The sequence below is a fragment of the Lithobates pipiens genome, unplaced genomic scaffold, assembly GCF_037356315.1.
Source record: "Lithobates pipiens isolate NorthernLeopardFrog02 unplaced genomic scaffold, aLitPip1_a1.2 Scaffold_27, whole genome shotgun sequence".
Taxonomy (NCBI): Eukaryota; Metazoa; Chordata; class Amphibia; order Anura; family Ranidae; genus Lithobates; species Lithobates pipiens.
Window position 1 is genome coordinate 147,512,501 of NW_027507788.1, and position 25,236 is coordinate 147,537,736.

Sequence of the window (25,236 nt, forward strand, 5' to 3'; positions counted from 1 at the left end):
TAGGTCTGTGGTGGTTTGACTCATGGATTGAATCCCTTAAAGCGGAGGTAAACTCCACTTTTGAGCTTGTATCTACAGGTAAGCCTATATATAGCCTATATATAAGGCTCATCTGTAGGTACAGTGAATATCTCCTAAATTTGCACAGTTTAGGAGATATTCACAAGCGATGCTGCTGGTGATGTCACCGGTGCATGCACTCTGAAGTGATGGCATACCCATGCTGTACTTTCAGAGCTCCATGATGTCACTGCAGCTCTGGCCATTCACAAAGCCAGAGCTCATGAACCCAGAAGGAAGACTGGGTGAAGATGGCAGCGTCGGATATCCGTGACAAAGCTGCGTGGGAAGGATTTGCTTTATAGGCAAGTCTGTCCAGTTAATTTTTGTTTCAGTGGCGGTTTACTACAGTTTTAAAGCAGGTGAAGATTGTTGAGTATGGTGAAGAGCTTTGTATGTGACGATAAAGTCTTGTGTACTCAAGCCGGTGGGGGAACTATGATCACTTTATTAGTGTATGACACAAAACATCCAACGTGTTTCAGGGGATTAGGGCTCCCCCTTTATTAGGGTTTTAGTAGGTTAGATCTGTTGGGTGTTGGCAGTGCAGTTATACTGGCTGCCTTCAGCAAAGTGGCTGCCTACAGCAAAACAATGCAAATTACTTCTTCAGAAGTAATTTTATAAATCACTACACACTGTCAGACTATGCTTACCATGTTACAGCACTCACCTTAAAATGAATAACTTTTGGTTTACTGTAAAATGGGCAACCCTTAAATTCATGTCCAGAAACCACTTGCTTCTCAACTATTCCACTCCGGAGCTTCCTCAAAGACTCTGCCATAATCTCCTTCTCCATTTTACTCCCTCCTACAGGCTTAATGTCTTCTTCCTTTGGCACCTAAAGATAAAAGAAAGAATAATCAGAAAGATGAAAGAAGAAATTAGCAGGGTACATTTCTTACTTAGTGCTCCAGGATCTGTCTGTTCTTGCTTATGATGTTATGGGATGTTGGACTGGCTGTTAAGGACCTCTCTACAAGACAAAGAGCAAAGAGACAGCCCACCTTCTAGGTATGAATGGATCCAGCCCATCTGAGCTGCATAGGTTCCTGGTGTGTGGATTGTTTAGTAAAAGTGGCAGCTCCCAGTACAGTTTCTAAGAGATATCAAGATATGTCACATGTCAACTAAGTAGAAAAGATTTTGATAAGCTGGATCTAGAGATATCAGATGGGTAGGTGGGCTACCTGGGGCTAACAATCACATGGGGTACTTAATGCCCTCCCCAGCTTTTCACCGCCCTTTCAGGTAAGAATTGGTATTGCAGCCTTGTAGTAATTAGGTAAGGGGCGATCCACTGTGGAAGCTGCAATTATATTAAGGCAGTGGGGTGCTTGTATACTTATTTTTTACCAGAAGAACACCTTTAAAAAGACAGCCCTGTTTATATAATATGCAGAATACATGCAAACCACCATTAATGTCTAATATTATTAAGAAGATTCTCACAAAGATAAAAAGGTATCTATATTTTATTTTGCTAACAAAAAATGCTACATGGAAACTGGTGTGTGTTAAGATAGCTTCATGTATAAATGTCAAGACACAAACTAAATTAACAAATTTGTAGGGACTTTACCGGTTTCAAAAGGTATTCCCATGCTGAGGATGGAACATAATAGCACTAACATTTCAATAAACCTACTGAGCCAAGACAGTGATTTGGGCAGCGTGCAAATTTAAATAGTCAATATGGGCTGCTAAACATGAAGGAAAAAAATGTATTAAATACTGCAGGTTCATAGAATTGCAAATACCTACGTGAAGTGAATTCATATTCACCAGCACGCCTGTCATGTTCAGTTATGTATATCACAATAGCCAACAAACACAATGTGATGTGTGGCTGAGGACAGAACAGAGGAGGAGGGAGAACAGAGCACAGGGCAGACAGAAGGACACGGCAGAGGATAATCACCCCTGTGTGGGGAATCAGTGTATAGACACATATCAAGGGCTTTCTACTCTAGCCAGTCAGATCCAATCAGACCTCAGAGGTAAACAGCAAAAAACAAGCAACTAAAGAAGCTTTTGCATTAAAACAGCCAGACTAAACATTCTTATGAGCTTTCTATATGCACAGACAGAATAATGACTATAACATGATTAATATATACAAGTAAAGAACGCCTCCACCTAAAACTGATATTCCAGTTTTGGGAGGCGTATTACTTCTATCAGAATGACCTTCTTCCCACTATAGACAGGATACCTGAAAACTCAAAATTTAATTATAATAAACTGTGAAGGCTAGCTTATAAAAGATAAATTTCTTGCTCATCATATTATTCATATTGTTTCAACCACTTGATAATGCCCTATAACCATTTTAATGCTACAGGGCGGCAGCTCTGCACCAAATCACGTATATATAGGTGATCCTGCACTTTTGCCTATAGGGGGCGTACATGTGACACCGGTGGGCCACTTCTGCTGTGATTCTTCACAGCACACAGCGATCGTCGGGCAAAAACACTAAATGAAGCTCTGCCTATGTAAACAAGGCAGATCTCTGTTCTGCCAGGAAGGGGTGGATTTTGTGTTCCTGCAAAGCAAAGACTACAATCCATCTGTTCCCCTAATGAAAGCAGCATATACAGTACACAAACACTGGCTAGGCACAGAGTTACCACTTTGATCACCCAGCCAGTGTCATTAGTACAGTGACAGTGCATATTTTTAGCACTGATCACTGTATTAGTGTCATTGCTTCCAACAAAGTGTCAGCTAATGTCCTACTGTCTGCCGCAATATCGCAGTCCCGCTATAAGTCGCTGATCACCGCCATTACGAGTATAAAAAAAAAATTACAGAAATATATACCATAGTTTGTAGATGCTATAATATTTGTGTAAACCAATCAATATACACATATAGTGATTTTTTTGCCAAAAACCAAGTAGCAAAATATATATTGGCCTAAATTAATGAAGAAACATTTTTTTTACATTTTTTTATTGGATATGTTTTATAGCAGAAAGTAAAAATATAAAGTTTTTTTGTTTGTTTTTTTTTGTTTTTTTTAAATTGTGGGTCTTTTTTGTTTCTAGCAAAAAAAATTAAAAAAACATACACAGTGGTGATCAAATACCACCAAAATAAAGCTCTATTTGTGGCAAAAAAAATTCAATTTTTTTTGGGTACAGAGTTACATGACTATGCAATTATCAGTTAAAGTAAAGTAAATTAAAATCTATATTTTGGAATTTAGCTCCCACACAGTAATAGTTTCTGTTTCAAGTTAACGACTTGAGATGTGTGGGGGGAGAGCAGGTGATTTGGAGTCATCTGGACTCTACTGCCAACATGTCAGTGAAGTAACTGTAAGGCCGCGTACACACGCGGGGACTGTCTGCCGAAACTAAGTTCGTCAAACAGTCCGCTCAAACTTTTGAATGAACGAACACGCCCACACATGGCACTTTTTTGAGCGGACAAATACGGCAAACTTTGTTCGTCGTACTAAGTCCGCGCAACTTTTGAAATGAACGGACTCGCCCACACACGAGGCAACAGTCCGCTCATTTCGAGCGCGTGTGCAGGTAGGCGGGGCCCGCGAAGGAGACGTCGCGGGCTCCGCCGCCTGGAATGTACTTAAAGGGGAACCCCAACGCCGAAAAAAATCAGCGTGGGGTCCCCCCAAAGTCCACAACAGACCCTTGTCCGAGCACGCTACCCGGCCGGCCAGGAAAGGGGGGGCGAGCGAGCGCTCCCCCCCTCCCGAGCCGTACCAGGCCGCGTGCCCTCAACATGGGGGGTGCCTTGGGGAAGGGGGGCCGCGCGGCCCCCCCACCCCAAAGCACCTTGTCCCCATGTTGATGAGGACAAGGGCCTCTTCCCGACAACCCTGGCCGTTGGTTATCGGGGTCTGCGGGCGGGGGGCTTATCGGAATCCGGGAGCCCCCTTTAATAAGGGGGCCCCCGGATCCCGGCCCCCCACCCTATGTGAATGAGTATGGGGTACAATGTACCCCTACCCATTCACCTGTAAAATAAAAGTACCCAAAAAAAAAACACAACACACGAGATAAAATATTTTATTGCACAGCTCCGGGGGTCTTCCGTCTTCGGGGGTCTTCTCGCCGGACTCCTCCGCTATCTTCTTGTAGCTCTTTTGCTAGCGGAGGAGTCCGGCTTTCTTCCTCCCCGCCGCCGGCCTCTTCTCCCGACTTCGGGGGTCTTGTCCCCCTCTTCGGTTCTTCTGCCGGGCCACCGCGCCTTCTTATAGCTCTTTTGCAGGCGGTGGCCCGGTCTTCTGTCGCCGCCGCCTTCCGTTCTTCTGCCGGGCCACCGCGCCTTCTTATAGCTCTTTTAGAGGCGGTGGCCCGGTCTTCTGTCGCCGCTGTCGCCTTCCGGTCGCCTTCCGTTCTTCTTCTTGTTCTTCTTCTTCTCCAGGAGATGTTGACATGTCGCTCTCTCCGGCCGGAATGCCAGAGCCGCGCTGTGCGGCCACTTATATAGTGACAATGGGGCGGTGTCACATGGTATATGTCACATGGGTTGGTCACATGGTGACCCCGCCCCCTTACGATGTCATAGTCCCCATGTGACATCAACCCATGTGACCAACCCCTTTAAGTCCATACCAGGCGGCGGGGCCCGCGACGTCTCCTTCGCGGGCCCCGCCTACCTGGAGACGCGCTCGAAATGAGCAGACTTTCCTCCGAGCGGGAACAGTTTGCTCATTTCGAAAGTGGCCTACACACGGGCGGACTGTCCGCTCAAACCAAGTTTCAGCGGACAGTTTTTCGGAATTTCCGAAAAACTTTGTTCGTCAAACTGTCCGCTGAAACTGTCCGCTGAAGCCCCACACACGAGCGGACTGTCTGCTGAAACACTGTTCAGCGGACAAAGTTGAGCGAACAGTCCGCCCGTGTGTACGCGGCCTAATGGTCTGACCTAATGAACACAAATCAGTTCAGGTGTCGAACATTTTTTTATTTTATTTTTTTTATTGTGGTGATCAAACAAAAACCTTAATATATATTTAACAAGCTATCAAACTGGTGTTAAAAAAAATGTAAATAATAGTTGAGCTTAGTTATTTGTCCTTATCTTGAAATACCTTACTTAAAAAGCAACAGGTAGGAGAAAGGCCTAGTTGAAACAATCATGTTACAAATCCATAAAGTAGGCGGGTGTAGAATTCTAAAAGGAAGGGAGACTTTTTATTACTAAAAATGAATGGAGGTTTTTAGGGTGATTTTATGGTCTGCCACTTGGAGAACTGGAGGATGTCTAATTTGTGGAAATCATACCACAACTGGCTTAGGCATTACCATGACACTTTCTTTCAAAATGCCCAGGCTTAAGGCAGACAATTGACTGTTGGCCAGGTTGTTCTCTCAGGGGAGTGAGAAGGCACAGAGATTCCAAAGGAGTTTTCAGGTTCTCCGGTGTAAAAGCAGTGTCTGACTATTGTAATTGAAGGACACTTCAAGCAGAAAATTCTACATGTGGTTAATGCAATTTGAGAGCTATGCTCTTTCGGATGGTGAAAAAAGATATACAGTTGTGCTCATAAGTTTACATACCCTGCCAGAATTTATGATTTCTTGGCTATTTTTCAGAGAATATGAATAACACAAAAACATTTCTTTCACATGGTTAGTGTTTGGCTGAAGCCATTAATTATCAATCAACTGTGTTTACGCTTTTTAAATCATAATGACAACAGAAACTACCCAAAAGACCCTGATCAAGTTGACATACCCTGGAATGTTTGGCCTTGGTACAAACACAGAATGTGGCACACACAGGTTAAAATGGCAATTAAAGGTTAATTTCCCACATGTGTGGCTTTTAAAATCACAATTAGTGTCTGTGTATAAATAGTCAATGAGTTTGTTAGCTCTCACATGGATGCATTAAGCAGGCAAGACGCTGAGCCATGTGGAGGTAGAAAAGAACAGTCAAAAGACCTGCGTAACAAGGTAATGAAACTTTACAAAGATGGAAAAGGATATAAAAATATATCCAAAAGCTTTGTTCAATCACTTATTAAGAAGTGGAAAATTAGGGTCTCTTTTGATACCAAGCCAATGTCAGGTAGACCAAGAAAGATTGCAGCCACAACTGGCAGGAAATTTGTTAAACGAATCTGGAACTAAACGAATTGCACATGTCTAATTGTTAATAAATGTCTTCAGCCAAACACTAACCGTGAGTGAAACAAAGGTTTTTGTGTTATCATTCATATTCTCTGAAAAATGGCCAAGAAATCATAAATTCTGCCAGGGTATGTAAACGTATGAGCACAACTGTATGTCTGATAAATCTGGAATAGAGAAACCTGGAAAACCAGTCTAGCATTAGATCCCTTAGCTTCCATTTTATGTTCTTTAGTGTGGAAGTAGATAGTCTACAAACAAGGTAGTAAAATTATCTGTTCTTTTTGGGTCCAAGACCCTTTGTAACCGGTAAGTTTCTAACTAGATTTTTTATTCAATTTACTTGCAACAAACTCCTCCAAGAGTACTGTAACTATGAGGTTAGATCATTGATAGTCTCTTTAAGACCTCACTTATGCTGCTTTCCCCTAAGGGTTCAAATTTTAAAGTCCTACACTCAAACAAGGCCAGCTAAAAAGTTACTCTTTCCCGTTCATTAGTATCTTGAACAGTATAGATATTACTCAACTTCGGTTCCAGTACATTTGTTCTTGTCACCAAGATCTTAGGTATTTTCATAGTAGCATCTCCAAACATCTTAAATGTGTTTATTAAATTATTTTTTTCAGTTCTCAGGTTGGACAGCAGATGTCTGGAGGCATCTCCAAATCTAGGCAATCAAGTGTTGTGAAGAAACAAATAAATATGGACAGTCGGCAGTTATGTTGCCCTCTCTGTCCAAAAGAAAAAGGGTAATTTATGAACACCCCTGTATTTCACAGAATGCTATTATATAAGACTGGTTTTATATTCAGCACCCACACCATCACCACTCAGCCACGATTACCTTATAGGGCTTGTAGTCTTGATTCCACAATCCCATGAACTCTGGCTGAGAAAGGCTCCCGCTTTCCTCTTTTAGGACATGAGGTATCTCTCTTTCTACATCAGAAGATGTCTGAATAGAGGAGCTATCTTCTTCATCAGATGACGAAAGGGACAGAGACCGCCACTTCTTCTCCTGTAGGCAATAGAAAACCAAAAAGTTACAATGCCGCACTATTAGGCTTTGTGTATACTACTGCTGGTAAACAGACATTTAGGAGCAGTGGGGCGTTTTTTTTTTTCAGCTACCCCTGAACTCCCCCCTATGTTATCTTATCAGTACATGTACACAGGGTCGTTTATAGTAGTTTCTAGGCAGTTGAGTTTAGACGCATTTTTTGGAAAGCAAAAAAAAATGCGTTCAGGACGGATATTCAGAGGCATTGGAAAGGTCAAATGCCTGTAACAGCTTGTAAATGCGGTAACTCAGGTTTAGCCATATTTAGTTTACAGGTGTTTTAAATTTTTGACTATTTGAAAAAAAAACACTTGTATAAATCTTCTTCAGTTTGCCACTCTATAAAGAGATATTATAAACAATTACACTTACAATATAGTATGTCACGTTCAAAAATTAACATTTTTGCATACAGTAGGTTACCATAAAGAACTCAGCCAAGGATTAAGAACAATTGCCCCATGTTCTGGGTCAGAGGTCCTCCAAAGTCATACAGAAGTGGTATATGCACATTCCAAAAAGAAAACAAATCTAAAAAGGAAAAATACTAGGAGCCCGATTAAGCATGTAGTGATGGGGTGCCCTATACTGGTTGGGGACAGGGTCTGACTGTCATCTGGCAACCTCCAACTTCGTGTTCCCTCTCTGAAGTTAACACCTCAGTTTATTGGGAAAGACTCTGGTCCTGCCACACCCAGAGTATGCCGTTCAGTTCTGAGCACCAGTCCTCAGAGTTAACCTGAAGGTTCATGTCCCGAAACATGTAGTGTCTCTAGTCAGCGATGTGTGGCTCTCTTTGCTCCCTTGGCATCGACATTTCCTAATTGGCCTCAGCAGCAGGGTTTGCCAGGCTGTTACTTCACTTCCTGGCTTCGTACACAGTGCGAGTGGCTGCTGTATACTGGCCCCAACAGTTCCTGTCCTACAGTTTAGTTCCCCCTTCATGGGACCCCTGGCCTTATGGTTCTGGACGGGCTGCCCACCAGCGATGCTCCTGTGTTCTTTGTAAAACGGCTTTGTGCTAGGTATCCCTAAGCCTGTGTCATCCATGTGGCTCCAGCCTTCAGATACTGTCATTTTTTTAATCCAAGTCTCTGCATGACCATAAATTGACTGCTGTATGCCTTGGTGAACATTTTAATATTTAACAATAATAAAAAGTTTTTACTCTGCCTCGGAGGGTCCTATTTATGTCTGCTGATCAGCGCTGTTCACCACTTTGATTATAACCCACTAACAGTGCAGCTTCTCTATCATGTGATCGCTGTGATTAGCTCTCCCAGCAGTCACATGATTGGAGCCAATCCCACTGGCTCCTGATTACAGGTCATGACTGACAGCTTTCAGCAAATGCTCAGTCAGTGTATGTATGGGTATGTAAAAAAAAACCTGGCATGGGTTCCCCCTCAGGGAGCATGCCAGGCCCTTCGGTCTGGTATGGATTTTCAGGGGAACCCCCATGCCGAAAAAACGGCATTGGGGCCCCCCAAAAATCCATACCAGACCCTTATCCAAGCACACAGCTCGGCAGGTCAGGAAAGGGGGTGGGGACGAGCGAGCGTCCCCATCCCAAAGTACCTTGCCACCATGTTGATGAGGATTAAGCCCTCTTCCTGACAACCCTGGCCATTGTTGTGCCATCACAGTGCCACACCATGCACACAGTGCCCATCACAGTGCCACACCATGCACACAGTGCCCATCCCAATGCCACACAATGCACACAGCGCCATCAAGTGCCACACCATGCACACAGCACCCATGAGAGTGCCACGTCATGTATACAGTGCCATTCCACATCATGCACACAGTGCCCAATACAGTGTCACACCATGCACACAGTTCCATCACAGTGCCACACCATGTACACAGTGCCATCACAGTGCCACACCATGTACACAGTGCCATCCCAATGCCACACCATGCACACAGCGCCATCAAGTGCCACACCATGCACACAGTGCCCATGAGAGTGCCACGTCATGTATACAGTGCCATCACAGTGCCACATCATGCACACAGTGCCCCTCACAGTGCCACATCATGTACACAGTGGCATCACAATGCCACACCATGTACACAGTGCCATCACAGTGCTACACCATGCACACAGTGCCATCACAGTGCCACACCATGCACACAGTGCCATGCAGAAACAACCACATTGTTGTACACTGTAGAAAATCTGCAGCATGGTGCATTGTAATCTATCTTATAGTTTCTAACAAATGTAACATACTTCCAAGGCCTGATCCCCCCCCCCCCCCATGTCTGTCTAAAAAGGAGAGGAGGGGTGGGGGTGGGGGTGTGAAGAAGAGAAGGACAACGTTTTCAGGAAGTGAGAGGCCCCCCATGCAGAATTCAGAAATAAGTAAGGTTGTCCCTGAAGAACAGGAAGAAGCTGATTGTATAGCTTTAATTAGACTTTCTAAGTGACACAAACCGCTATACAGAAAATGAATAATGTCAAAGATAAAGATATTTTCCATATAATAGAAAATGTTAAACTTTTGGCTGGACTTCCACTTTAAGGAAGACTGTGCAACTGAAGAGCTAAGATTCAAAATGGAGTCCACGAACCAATGTTTGCTCTTCCCATATTATTAGGCCTGACAATTAATAATACTGTTAATCCTATAGTATCTGCAACCACTTTTTTTTACCAATAGCAGTGTTAGCATTTGGGTACCAAAATAATGACACATCTACATTTGGGTTTGTTCGTATTAAAGGTTTAGCACTGCTGACACAGAGGGTGCTACCCAAGACAAAAGTGTCACCTTTGCTTGTGATAACGATACCATGAACTGCACTGACATGATGACTAGTTTTAAAAAGATCAAGCAGGACAAACATTTTGGAGCTTTCATTGCTTTTTTGTTTTTAAGGATGCAAGTGCAAGCCCACTTATGCTAGTTTTGCTACTTAGACACTGAAAAATACAAACAAGCACAGAAAGCACACATGGGATGGATTTACTGAAACTGGAGAGTGCAAAATCTGGTGCAGCTCTGAAGAGAAACCAATCAGCTTCCAGGTTTGTCAATGCTTAATTGAACAAGCTGAAGTTAGATGTAGATTGGCTACCATGCACAATTGCTCCAGATTCTGAGCGCTCCAGTTTTAGCAAATACACCACCCCCCCCCCCCCCCCATAGTGTCATATAAAAGAACTACATTATTTCACTCACAAGCAGCTAAAGTGTGGAGTTAGCAGAAGGAGAACTAGGTCCATGTCAGAACCTCTCCCTCTGTGACCTCTAGTCAGGGCTGGGACAAGGGGTGGGCAGGAGGGATGGCTGCCCTGGGCACTGTGGTATCATGTGAGCTGGGGGGGTGATTTTTCTTGGGAGGGGGAACATTGGAGGCAGCAGAGGGTACTAATAGTTCTAGGAGGGGAAATTAGGGGATGATAGGAAAAGGAATTTGGGGGTAGATTTGTGTTGGGTGGGGGATGGCGGAAGATAATTTGTGCTAGGAGGAGGAATTTGAGGTATTTGTGCTAGAAGCAGTGATATGGTAAAGGGGATTTGTGCCAGGAGAGGGGATTTGGAGTGGGAGGAGAGGATGCATACTTAGAGAGGAAATTTGAGGGGTACAGGAATTGTGCTAGGAGGGGACTTGAGCTGGGGGGGAATTTTTGTGATGGGAGGGGAGATTTAAGCAGGGGGGCCAACTTGTGCTGGGGAGGGGAAATTTATGCTTAAGGGGGAGAGCATGCTGGCATATAATGTTCATACATCTTGGGGAGGGGGCGCAGTTTGTCATGTTCACCCTGGGCTCTAGATGACCTTGTCCTGGCTCTGCCTCTAGTAGAAGGTTTGGCAGATTAGATGGCATCAGTGGTACTAATATTATGCCGTATATAGTCCAGGCTCCTCCCACTGCCACAGTCACAGTCTAAACACATTTTGGGGATCTGAAAATTCACCTTATGAAGTGCACCCTGATTTAAATTGGTTGTGAGGACCGTGTGAATGTTTCACACAGTGGCGGTTTGTAATGCAGGGAGCAGGGGGTCCGCTCTCCTATCAATCAGTCCAACCCCCTAATCTATATATGAGGCACCGGATGCATGGATTCCAATGTTTTCTTTTTTCTTTGAAGCACGTGAATACAGCCAGAGGCTCTAATAGGATTTAGAGCACTGCGCACCAAGCTCATCCAGTTGTGTGACAATAGCAAATTAATATTCCCTATTGTCACACTGATTCTCCTTCCGGCCAATCTGGAAGCGGGTCTTGAGACCCATTTCCTGATTGGCCAAAAGGAGAAGCGATCCCATTGGCCTAGGAGGAGGGAGGGAGGAGGCGAACAGCCGCCGTGATGCTGAGGAGGAGACGCAGGGCAAGCCGTCGCCCGGAGGGAAGCGCTGCCCATGCCATAGATGGGGTAGGTGCGGGGCTGGTAACATGACTGACTGTGGGGGGGTTGGTTGTAGGTGCATTGTTTACTGCCGCTCAAAAAAAAAAAAAAAACTGGTTCCACATCAACTCCTTAAAGAAGTCCAGCCTGAGCTTTTTAGGCTGGGCTTCTCCTATGGGTCACAGGAGTGCAATTATTTTTGCACTCCTGTGACCCGTTTTCAGCAGAGAGCAGTCTGAAGTCCGCTCTCCGCTGACGTTACTGTAATCAGTCGAGGCACTGCGTCATCCCGACTTCAGAAGTCTGCATTCGCCAGCTACCTTGACTGATTGCAGTCTCAGCGAGCCGTTGAGATAGCCACTCCCCGCCCCTCCACAGCTCAGCGCTCCAGTAAGCTTGGAGGAGCAGAGCAGGAGAGATGCTGACTGACAGTCAGCAGCTCTCCGCTCAGGGAGGAGTGAGAACCGAGCCATCGGCGGTGTATTCGTTGGCTCGATTCTCAGTGCAGAGACGCCGGGGGAACAGATGCAGCATCAGGCCGATACTGCATCCACCTAGGCAAGTATGAATCTACAAAACGAAAGAAAACCCATACTTCTCTTTTAAACATGTTTGTTGTAGCATTGGCTATTTCTATATGTGCTATGGATGCCGAAAAAAATTAACACAGGAACCTCTTCCAAAATCGCACCGTGCTGAGCTGCATTGATGAAAACGAACATTATTGAATATAATTTGATTTCCCTTGCCATGGCATTCTATATGACTCAAGTTGCATCTGAATTTGCACTAGTGTTAATCTGTACTGAAATCTGACTGAAATAAGCATATTAGGTTTCCCAACACTTCGCTTTCTGCATGCTTGTTCCAGGCCAGTCACTAAGGGGCTGAAGCAACATTTATTATGAGTTTAGCAATAAGAATGGCAGCCTCCTTTCTTGTTTCTTCAAATGCAGCTGTGAAAGTAGGTTTTCTTTAAAGTGTATCTACAAAATGCTTTTCATTTTGGATACAGTAGAAAATGGATAAAACTCCAGTTTTTTTTTTTTTGCTTCTTGCATTTCCCTTAAATTTCTGTCCTGTAGACTCAGCAAGAAGTCCCCATTAGAAGATTTCCCTATCATTCTTGTTGTGATGACAATATAACATTTTGGATTTTCCCTCACATTCAGCTGCGGTGACAATCGTTATCAGCACAAATACAGGGACTAAAGTTGTTAACAGAACAGAAAGGATAAATCTTCCTAAAGCTGGCCATACGCTGTTCAAATTTTAGCCAGTTCCCATTGAACCTGCTATAATTCGCTCAGTGGCCGGCCATGTCAGTCCCATCCCAGGATGAGCCAGGTAAAAAAAATATTATCTGAACTACAGCAGTATCAACTCAAATGCAGCTGCTGTTTGGATATTCTGACAACTGACAGGGCTGGCTGTCAAAATACAATAGGCACAGCTGGAATTTGTCCATCCGCACTGTCTAGCATGGATGGAGGAATAGGCAGAGTGAGAAAAAAAATCTATATGTATGGCCACCTTAACTTGAACACAGAGAGCAATTAAAACCTGACATGGGGCACCAAGCGTTCACCACTCTATCCTAAACTTAAAAAACAAAGTTTGGGTTTTAGATTTATTACTAAAATGTAATTTAAAAGTAGCATCTATGGTCATAAATGCAGAGGAAGGGCTATAAAGACTATTTAGCTGGCTGTGCAAGAAGAGAGCACTTACTGTAACCACAAGCTCCTCATCGGGCTCCGTCAAAATGGCTGACTGAATATATTGAATGGTTTTGGCTCGGAGTTTCATGCTTTCCCGACTTTTGCTCATTTCTGTAAGAGAGGTCTGTTTTTTCTGTTTCGCTTGGCTGGCTTCCTCTTGTAAAATCCGACTAATAATCTCTTGCTTTCTTAATTTTTGTGACTCTTCAAATTCCCTGTGTGTGAAAACATTAGTAAAGTACAAATTACTATCTTTACTTGAAGCATATTATTATTTTTTTTAAATCTGTGTGTGTGTGTGTGTATATATATATATATATATATATATATATATATATATATATATATATATATTGTAAGGGATCTTCCCGGGGTAGGGTGTGTTTGGACACAGTTCACAGCAGACTTGGAATTTATAAAGCAGATCTTGGCGTTTATTCGTGGTACAAACAGTCCAGCAAACAAAATATACAGCAACACCGTGCTTTCTAAGTACAACAAAAATAAAAGTCCTAGCCCGGCTGGGCGCTTACTAACAGGTTCTGCTCACCTATCTGACACTTACAAACACAGCGTCTTTCGCCTGGACATCGCAGGGTGAGTTTTAGCTCCAGCAGTGGCTGTGCTTGCAGCTTCCTTCAACACACAGATTGTTCATTCCCTGGCTGAGAAGCAATCACCTGCAGACCCTACAGAGCCTTTAGCTTCCCAGGCTAATTAGGATCCAAGCTCACCTGATCCCAAACCCAGAACTGGATCGGGGGATGTGGAATGACAGGTCCCTCTACCAAACCTACCTGCCATTCCATATAAACCCAGGCCCGGCAAAATTAAATAACAACTCAGCAGCATATCGCTGCTGAGAAACTGATCCATCCTGGATTTACCATCTCACACTGTGTAGCAACCTAGGTGAGATGTACACCCCCTCGATCACTTCTCCAGTGACATGTCTACATATCCCCCCCCTCTTTTTCAGACCGGAGGGCTGAGCCTTTTGTCCCCACAGACAACTCACCCTCGACAATGCGTCAGCATTTGCCTGTAATTTCCCTGGCCTGTGTTCCACAGTGAAATTAAAGTTTTGTAGGGAGAGAAACCATCTAGTCACTCTTGCATTTCTCTCCTTGTTTAACTTCATCCATGTTAGGGGGGCATGGTCTGTCACCAACTTGAATTTCCTGCCTAGCAAGTAATACTTTAAAGATTCTAGGGCCCACTTCACTGCCAAACATTCTCGCTCCACAATGGCATAATTTTTCTCGGCCGGGGTTAGTTTTCTACTCAAGTACGTCACCGGATGCTCCTCACCATTCACTACTTGTGAGAGTACTGCACCTAAGCCTGTGTTAGAGGCATCTGTCTGGACCAGAAATTCTCGCCTGAAATCGGGGGTAACTAAGACAGGTGGTTGGCACAAGGCAGACTTAAGGCTTTGGAAAGCCTTCTCGGCCTCTGGGGTCCACGTGACCATTGCTGTCTTTCCGCCCTTTGTCAAGTCAGTTAGTGGAGCAGCAACTGAGGCAAAGTTCGGCACAAATCTACGGTAATACCCCGTAATACCCAGGAAAGCTCTAACCTGTTTCCTTGTCAGGGGTCTAGGCCAATTCTGTATTGCCTCAATTTTATTTAGCTGTGGCTTAATCAACCCTCTCCCAATAATGTAGCCCAGATATTTGGCCTCTTCTAGGGCTAGAGCACACTTCTCGGCATTTATGGTCAACCCCGCATCACTTATGGCATCCAACACGGCCTGTACCTTACAGAGGTGACTTTCCCAATCAGGGCTAAAAATGACCACATCATCGAGGTAGGCAGCTGAGTAATCACGATGTGGTCGCAGAATCAAGTCCATCAACCTCTGGAAAGTTGCAGGCGCTCCATGTAACCCGAATGGCATCACTACATACTGGAATAGCCCATCAGGGGTGGAGAATGCAGTTTTCTCTTTAGCCTCACCAGAAAGTGGAATCTGCCAGTAGCCCTTTGTGAGATCGAGGGTGGTTATGTACCTGGCGTTACCCAACTTCTCAATCAACTCATCTACCCTGGGCATAGGATACGCATCGAACTTGGAGATCTCATTCAACTTTCTGAAATCGTTACAGAACCTCCAAGTTCCATTGGGCTTTGGGATTAGCACAATTGGGCTGGACCATTCACTCTGTGACACCTCAATTACCCCCAGAGCAAGCATACGTTTTACCTCGGCAGATACGGCTTCCCTACGTGCCTCGGGTATCCTATAGGGCTTAAGGTTTACTCTGCTTCTAGGCTCAGTTTCAATGTGATGATGGATGAGGTGTGTACGCCCTGGGAGGTCAGAGAACTTGTTTTTGTTTTTCTGTAAAAATTCCTGAGCCTCCTGTTTCTGTGACACTGATAGAGTATCACCTACCTTGACTGGAGGGATTGGTGGTGACAAATTATTAACAGTATTTGTCGCCACCAAGGATTCCCTGTCTTTCCAGGGCTTGATCAAGTTTATGTGATAAACTTGGAAAGGCTTCCCTCTACCTGGTTGGTGCACCTTGTAGTTCACCTCACTGACCTTTTCAACAATTTCATAGGGACCTTGCCACTTCGCCAAGAATTTACTCTCAACAGTGGGGACTAGTATAAGGACCCTATCGCCTGGGTTGAATGTCCTGATTCTTGCGGACCGGTTGTAAATTCTACTTTGGGCCTCTTGAGCCCTCTGGAGGTGTTCCCTTACCAGGGGCATTACAGTGGCTATACGGTCCTGCATTTGTGCTACATGCTCAATAACACTCTTGTATGGGGTGGACTCATTCTCCCATGTCTCTTTTGCAATGTCTAGTAGACCCCTAGGGTGATGACCATAGACCAACTCGAATGGTGAGAACCCTGTGGACGCTTGGGGCACCTCCCTAATAGCAAACATGAGGTAGGGTAATAAATGATCCCAGTCACGACCATCTTTTGCCACCACTTTCTTCAACATATGTTTCAAAGTTTTATTAAATCTCTCCACCAATCCGTCCGTCTGGGGGTGGTACACAGAGGTACGGATGTGTGAGATTTTAAATAGTCTGCATAATTCCTTCATTACTTTCGACATAAATGGCGTACCTTGGTCAGTTAGGATTTCTTTGGGGATCCCAGTCCTAGAGAACATATAAAACAACTCACGTGCAATTGTTTTAGATGCAGTGTTTCTTAAGGGTACAGCCTCAGGATAGCGGGTCGCATAATCCAGGACTACCAAAATATACTGGTGTCCTCTAGCTGACTTTACAATGGGACCCACTAAATCCATGGCAATACGCTCAAAAGGCACCTCTATAATAGGGAGCGAAACCAAAGGACTGCGAAAATGTGACACTGGGGCACTAACCTGACATGTGGGGCACGACTCACAGTATTTTTTAATGTCATCATATATGGCCGGCCAAAAAAACCTCTGGAGAACCCTCTCTCGCGTTTTGTCAGTCCCCAAGTGTCCCCCAAGAACATGGTTATGTGCCATGTCAAGCACCTGACGCCGGTACGGCTAAGGTACCAGAAGCTGTTCCACAATCTCATCCTTAACCTTATTAACTCTATAGAAAAGATCATTAGTCACCGAAAAATGTGGAAATCTTTTTTCAGCATCTGGTTCCTGAGGTACCCCGTTCATAACAGCAACCTGCTCTCTCGCATTTTTGAGAGTGGGGTCCTGTAATTGTGCAGCCCCAAAATTATCTCTAGACACCTCTAAGTCTAGTATATTTTGCTCAGTGGGAGGAGCCTCCTCCTCCCCAGCCAGGACCTGTAAAGGAAAACAATCATTTTCATCCTGCATACTTTTATCATTCACAGTGGACAAGGCAACCCCCTTAGAGGTATCCTCACTCCTTTTGGGGATTTTTCTTTTTTCCCAGAGAGCCCAGAATAATGGAAAATCGCGCCCCAATATTACATTATGCATGAGGTTTTTAACCACACCCACTTCATATTGTACGGTGCCTTGTTCAGTCCCGACTTTAGCCAGCACTATAGGGTACATTTTTGTATCACCATGTATGCACACAACACTCATATGCTTTTTAGACTCTAAGTCCCCAGTCACCAGGCTAGCATGCACCAAGGTTACAAGGCTTCCTGAGTCCATTAACGCTTTAACAGGAAAGTCATTGATTGTAATATCGCAGATTTGCGGTTCAGTCTCTAGTCCAGGAACTGCAGCACAAGATGGTTCCGCAAATAGCGACTGACGCCGGCTAGCGTCACATTCCATGGGTTCAGAGGTAAGAGGGCAATGGGCCGACACGTGTCCCGCCTCATGGCATCTCCAACACTGGATAGGGCCTGGTCTCTTTGGCAAGGAGTCCTTTTCAGAGCCCCTTAGCCACCCGGGACCATCACCAGTCTTTTGTCCCTGAGACACCACTTGAGCCCTTTTCCCCCCATCAGCACCCCTCCACACTCCCCCAATAGATGGAAGTCTCTTACCAGCTGACGGCACAGATCTGGCGCTCCGGGGAGGTGAAGATGCTGCAGGAACATCACGGAGGTAGTCCTCAGTCGCCTGGAACCTCTCCACAAGGTTGACAAGTTCGTTTGCGTTCTTAGGATCACCTTGTCCCACCCAGCGTTGCAGGTCAGTAGGAAGCGCTCGGAGGTAGCGATCCATCACGACCTTCTCTAGGATTTGTGCAGGAGTAGAAGTGTCTGGCTCCAACCACTTTCTTGCCAAATGGATTAGGTCATACATCTGGGACCTCGCTGATTTGTCCAGACTGTAGCTCCAGTTGCGTACCCTCCGGGCACGGACTGCAGTAGTAACTCCTAGTCGGGCAAGTATCTCCTCTTTTAGCCGAGTATAGTCCTTAACCTCTTGCTCACTGAGGTCATAGTAGGCCTTTTGGGGTTCACCTGTTAAATAGGGCGCAATTACCTCTGCCCACTCAGCGGCTGGTAACTTCTCTCGCTCAGCCACGCGCTCAAATACTGTTAGAAAGGCCTCAACATCGTCCTCAGCAGTCATCTTTTGCAGCGCTTTCTGCACAGTCCTTCTCCCAAAAAAAATCTCTGGAGCGGCTCCCATCACTATGGGTGGATTAGTAACCACAGGCGCCTCTCGATTTGCTATCAGGTGCTCGATAAGTTGTTGTTGTGCAGCCATGGACTGTTCATGTCGTCTATTGGCCTCTATCTGAGCCTGCTGTTGTGCAGCGATCATCTGCTGTTGTTCAGCCATGGACTGTTCATGTCGTCTATTGGCCTCTGTCTGAGCCTGCTGTTGTTGCAAACTCACTTGCATAAACTGCTTCAGCATCTCCTCCATGTTGCTGGACTGTTTTTGGAGTGTAGTTGCAGCTTTCACCCAGGACATCAGCAGCTGTAGCCAAGTCTGTCCACACCGTTGCCCCTAGCAACCGCGTTGCCCGCTACCTCCACCAATTGTAAGGGATCTTCCCGGGGTAGGGTGTGTTTGGACACAGTTCACAGCAGACTTGGAATTTGATAAAGCAGATCTTGGCGTTTATTCGTGGTACAAACAGTCCAGCAAACAAAATATACAGCAACACCGTGCTTTCTAAGTACAACAAAAATAAAAGTCCTAGCCCGGCTGGGCGCTTACTAACAGGTTCTGCTCACCTATCTGACACTTACAAACACAGCGTCTTTCGCCTGGACATCGCAGGGTGAGTTTTAGCTCCAGCAGTGGCTGTGCTTGCAGCTTCCTTCAACACACAGATTGTTCATTCCCTGGCTGAGAAGCAATCACCTGCAGACCCTACAGAGCCTTTAGCTTCCCAGGCTAATTAGGATCCAAGCTCACCTGATCCCAAACCCAGAACTGGATCGGGGGATGTGGAATGACAGGTCCCTCTACCAAACCTACCTGCCATTCCATATAAACCCAGGCCCGGCAAAATTAAATAACAACTCAGCAGCATATCGCTGCTGAGAAACTGATCCATCCTGGATTTACCATCTCACACTGTGTAGCAACCTAGGTGAGATGTACACCCCCTCGATCACTTCTCCAGTGACATGTCTACAATATATATATATATATATATATATATATATATATATTTTTTTTTTTTTTTTTTTTTCATACACACAGTATATAGGGAAAAGCACCAAGTGGAAAAAATGCATTGTTTTTATGGTTTAAATTTGGTAAATATTTGAAAATCTGTAATTCAATTCCTTAACATCATAATGTTCCATTCCATTACTTTTTGCTGAAAAGAGAACAGTTTAACAGTAAATTATGGACTTGTGCGATGTGGTAATGTCTGAGATGCACAAGATAACCAACCAGATTGCTTTCATTTTATATTGCTGGCTAAAAAATAAAACTATAAATTAAAATGAATCACATACTGTACACTGGAAAATCTTGCTTAGAGGCCAATTGGCCGCTATAGGTAAAACAGATATTTCTGTCAGGCAAAGTGTTACCGAACATACATTTTTAATGCTGTTAGGCACTATCAGGGACATTTACCCAAATCAGAGCAGCCAGAACCCGGTGCAGCTGTGCATTGGAACCAGCTTCTATCTTTCATTTTCAATGTTAAAGGCTGGGTTCACACTGTTGCAAATGGGATGCGCTTTTCCCCGCATCCAATTCGCATAGCAGGAGATTGTGACCGGCTCTCTATGGAGCCGGTTCACATATCTCTGCAGTGGCTCCAGTGCGAATTGCACAGTCCTGTCCTGTGCGTCCTTTGGTTCATTTCAGATCCAAATTCAGCCAAATATTCAGGCTGAAATCGGACCTGAAACTGTGAATGGAGACGCACCAGACTCCTGCTCTGAGTCGGAGCTTGCTGCAGTGGGAACCCAGCCTAATGGAACAAGCTGAAGATGGAAGCTGATTGGTTGCCATGCACAGCTCCACATTCTGTATGCTCCAGTTCTGATAGTTTCTCCTTTATTTTTGTTTTATTCTGTGATGAAGGTTTAACTGTATTTGGAAATATATTAAAGGGTTAGTTCATGTTTAACAAACATAAGTGTCTACACAGGTAAGGGAAACTTGTGGATAAAAACAAACTGCAGTTTTGACCAAAGTTAAATAATGTCTTTGCTATAGATGTGGGCCATTCATGTGCCTCTTGAAGTCTGGCAGAAAAACTTCCAGAGAAGGCATCATTCTATCCAGTCTTGTTACTAGGACGTTGTTAAGACACTCCCAGCTGATTCAAACTTCCTCACATATGCATTTGCTTCCCTGTCGCAGTAATTATGAGCTCATAGCTGCTGCAAAGGAGATAATGGACCACATGTGTGCTGTGGTATGGGAGCTCACTCCTGTGATGGTGACGGAGGGGGGGAGGTGGTGGTGAGCAATATCGGCTGGAAGTGGCTCAGCAACATCCCAGCATCAAGGCAGGAGAGGATGATGCCACTTCTGGTAGGAGTTTTTCAGCCAGCTTTCAGAAAGTACATAAATGGCCTACACCTATAGCATGGGCATTACCCAACAAAGATAGATGGACTTGCATACAACCAGCATGCTCATACATGGATGGAAATTTGGCCAGTCACTGCTGAAATTTCCTTCCATGCATGGCCGGCTTAAAGTATCCATTAACACATGTCTGCCTCTGTCCAACTGCAGAAAATGTGACATAGTTACATAGTTAGTAGGGTGGAATAAAGACACCAGTCCATCCAGTTCAACCTGAGTGAGTGTTTACAATTGTCCCTATCCCTGTACATTGCACACTCACATTGGTCCCTACCCTCAAGGCACCTATAATCCAAGGTCCCCATTCATATACTAGGGCCAATTTTGGACAGAAGCCAATTAACCTACCTGCATGTCTTTGAATGAAGGAGGAAACTGGATTACCCGGAGGAAACCCACGCAGGCACAGGGAGAACATGCAAACTCCAGGCAGGTAGTGTCGTGGTTGCGATTCGAATCAGCTACTCCTTTACTGCTAGGCGAGAGTGCTAACCACTACACCGCTGTGCCGCACACATGTGGTCACCCCTAACTGCAGAAGATGTAATGAACCTCAGGCAGAATAAATGCACCTTATTTGGGGTTATCAGATTAGATGTGACTTCTGGCAGCGAGCAGTTACTGTGCTCAACACCTTACTGCAACTTCCTCTTTCCCGTACACCTGACATTTGTTATTTTGGTATAATAGACAATTAATATTGGCCACACTGTACAGAAATATTCTGGCGAGAAACCTTGTTTATGGCTCGTGAAGCCATAGATATTAAATGAATGAGTCCATCCTTCCCTAATGTAGCCCAATGGAAATCATTGGTTAATTAGAGTATCACCTATGAAAAAATGATGTACTACCTCCTAAAATTACGGTAGGTAAAATTTGGGACCTATGGTGTAAGTCTACTCTCACAATAAGTTCAGGGTTGCCTCCTGAAATATATTTGTACTTATATTATGAATATATACGGAGGTACAGTATATACTTATGTACAACTGTTTAAGTTCAATAAACAAGTGCCATTTAACAATAAGGGACACACCTTATAGCAGACCTAAACCTGTTTAACCACATCTGCACACCATTATTACTGACCGCTTCTCTACCTAAGCTGCTAATTAGTAGCCCTTCCTGTACACAAATCCAGGGCTGCCCACAGAATGACGGCTGGAGAAGAGCTGGAGGGAGCACAGAGCCTCTGTTGGTTAAGTACTGTGTAAGAGAGGGTGATTTCTGCATTTTAAGCTACAGAAGAAAAGTGAGGTGGATAAAAAGATTGGGTTAATAACTGGGCTTAGGTATTTTGTAATAACTGAGGAAAAAAGAAAAACGCTGTCTTCTCTAGGTACCTCCTACGCAACATATTGCACTACAGCACTGTGAGCCCACGTACACACGGTCGGAGATTTTGCCAACCAAATCCGTCGGATTTTGCCCGTCGGATTTAGTCCGACGGATTGTGTCCGAAACTGTTGCATACACACGGTCAGGCCAAGTTGGCGAAAAATCCGATCTTTTAGAACGTGATGACGTAATTTCGTTACGATGGGACTACATTCAGGCTAGTAGCCAATAGCTTGGTCTGATGAAATGCTCTACACATGATCGGATTAGGTCCGTCCAGCCCAGTTGGTCGGGAAATCTTTCCAACATGTTGGAAAATTGGGTCGGACGGAGATTCGGACGGAATCAGTCCGATGCATACCACACACAGTCGGATTATCTGACGACACGGTCCGATAAGACTCATTCCGACAGATTCTCCGACCGTGTGTACAAGGGCTTAGATGTTTTACCTGCACACTGAAATCCCCAGCAGTGTTGTCAATCCTGCCTGAGACTTCTGAACCTCTCACCCTTACCTTATCTCCGTAACATGGGGAGGGGGGTACTTTGTAGTCCACCTGGGCAATGCTCAGACAAGACTGCCAACACTGCTTGGTTTTTTAGGGCAGCATAGGCATCATTGTCAGCTTACTACAGAAAGCCAGGAGCTCACAAGACATTTCACAAGATGAACAGGTCTTTTTCTGCAGGTTTTTATAGAGACAAAACATGGAAATGTTCATGTAGTGCAGAGATGCACTGCATGTGTTTTTTTTTCTCTCTCTAGTCACAAACTTTAGAGAACGGCATTCAAACATACCCCAGAGAGCTACGGCTCCACTAATAATAATTTAGGAGTGAAGATTCACAATTTTACAACTGTCGATTTCTGACTAGTTTTCTAACAGCACAGTACAGTGTAAAATAAAACAATCACATAAAAGCCTAAAAATGTAGATATAAATTTCAGTTTATACAGAGCCCAGCACAACAACTATAGCTGAAAATATAAAATTCCCAATCATTGCTTTGTTGCATCTGTAAAGCTAACGTAGCGCTGGCAATGTGTTATCAGTTTATGTTGTAACAATGCCTAGTGCCAAATATGTTGCACATGCCAGGCTGGCTAAACCTGAGAGATAAATAAGTCCTTGACAATGAATTTAGTTCAGGCTGCCAAAAGAGTGAATCACAACATTCATAATGGATGCCATAAAGCAGTGGTCATCAACCCTGTCCTCAGGGCCGCTAAGGCCGCGTACACACGCGGGGACTGTTCGGCCAACTTTGTCCACTGAACAGTGTTTCGGCGGACAGTCCGCCCGTGTGTGGGCGTTCAGCGGACAGTTTCAGCGAACAGTCCGCTGAACAAGGTTTTTCGGAATTTCCGAAAAACTGTCCGCTGAAACCTTGTTTCAGCGAACAGTTCCCTCGTGTGTAGGCTTGTTCGACAAACTAAGTTCCGCGCATGCTCAGAAAGGATTTACACGCCGAAAGTTATAATGCAGTGTATAGGACGTCGTATTTTTCGTCCCGTCGTACATGCCGTTCACGTCATCGCGCACTGTTTCAGCAAACTGTTCGTACGTCGTGTGTGGCCATGTCCGTCCATGCTAATTTTGAGCGGACTGTTTGCCGAAACTGTTTGACGGACAAAGTTGGCCGAACAGTCCCCGCGTGTGTACGTGGCCTTACAGGCCAGGTTTGCAAGATAACTGAAATACATCACAGGTGATATCAGTGATTGCAGTATTCTAGTCTACATCTCCCAAAGGTAATACATAAAACTTGGCCTGTTAGTGGGCCTCGAGGACAGGGTTGATGGCCACTGCCATATAGGACTGAAATTCCAATCCCTCAGTTGCTTCTGTGAAAGAGACCTTAAGCCTAGGTTCACATTGATGTGATTTGGCATGAGATTTGACATGTCATTTTGCATGCCAAATCGGCGGCTATTGTTGGCAATAGCACTGTCCAAATCGGTGCGACGCCGACTTTGTGGCGCCACACTGATTCCCAAAAGTCGTTTCTGTACTACTTTTGGTGACTTTGGGTGCGATTTCAATAGACATATGTGCAGGAACCCGCACAGATGTCTCTGAAATCGCCCGGAAGTCGGACTGACATGCGGGTATGAAATGGTGCGAGTTCAGCTGAATTCGCACCATTTCAATCCCGCAGCAGTGTGAACCTAGGCTAAAGAAGTCTTCAGTTCAGGTTTGGGAATATTAAATACATATCTTGATATGCCATCTTGAGTGCTGGCTGTAACTGTACAGAAGCTGCTAGTGAGCTTTAGCAGGCTTTTAACAAGCTTCACAGCTAAAGCTTAAAGTGGTTGTAAACCCTAATCATGAAATTTGACCTAAGCACATATATCTGTAGTGTTTACTTAGCTCTCTCCATAGCTCTAAGTGCCATTTCTTTCTGCTGCTCCATTCCTCTATTATCAGCAGAGTCACTTCTGACAAGTTCTCTCTCACATGAGATAAAAGCAGCTGTAAATTTGTGTGAGGGAGAGAGCCTAGAGGTAGAGTAGCAGAGAGTTTGTCTATTCAGACTACAGCTCTGCATGTTCCTTTGTTCCTCTGCCTATATGGAGTGGGGGTGTACAATCAGTTCTCACATAGTGTAAGCCCAGACTCCACACCCACTACTGAAAGAGGAAACAAGATTCCTAATACGATTTGCACGTTCCAAAATATGTAGTAAGGGAAAGACAGCAGATATACATGTAAAACTTATGTAGGGAGATTTGTTTCATCTCTGTGTATCATCTGAGATTGTTCACTTCACTGGGTATAGGAGAGGGTTTATATCCACTTTAAAGAAGCCTGCATGTAGCTTGCAGACATAGAAAGAAATAGCCCAGCTGCCACACACCTCGACCGGCTTCAGTAGTTAGCAGGTAAATGCAGCCCCGACTCAATTCATTCAGGCCCCGTCACCAACATGTTTCGCCCTACCCTCTGGGCTTAATCATGGAGGACATTTAGCTTGTTTAAAGAGACAGTACTCCTATTAAGTACTCCTATTAAAGTGGAACTTTATTCCGAAAATTAAGTCCTGCTAGATAATTTCAGGCTAGCCCGTTTTGCAGGTACAGCTATGTAAAACATTAAAAACAAGTACCTAAACTATTTAAAATTCAGT

At 44.6% G+C, this 25,236-nt stretch overlaps 1 protein-coding gene across 5 annotated transcripts in view; it reads right to left on the reverse strand.

Moving 5' to 3' along the window:
- CFAP74 (cilia and flagella associated protein 74) overlaps positions 1–25,236 on the reverse strand; it is a 284,293-nt gene that overhangs the window by 211,939 nt on the left and 47,118 nt on the right. For all 5 annotated transcript variants that reach the window (XM_077457647.1, XM_077457646.1, XM_077457645.1 and 2 more), the window contains 3 exons: positions 13,336–13,540; positions 7,024–7,197; positions 734–904 (listed from right to left, as the gene is read on the reverse strand). In XM_077457647.1, the coding sequence (XP_077313773.1) occupies positions 734–904; positions 7,024–7,197; positions 13,336–13,540 (550 nt within the window). The remainder of the gene's footprint in view (positions 1–733; positions 905–7,023; positions 7,198–13,335; positions 13,541–25,236) is intronic.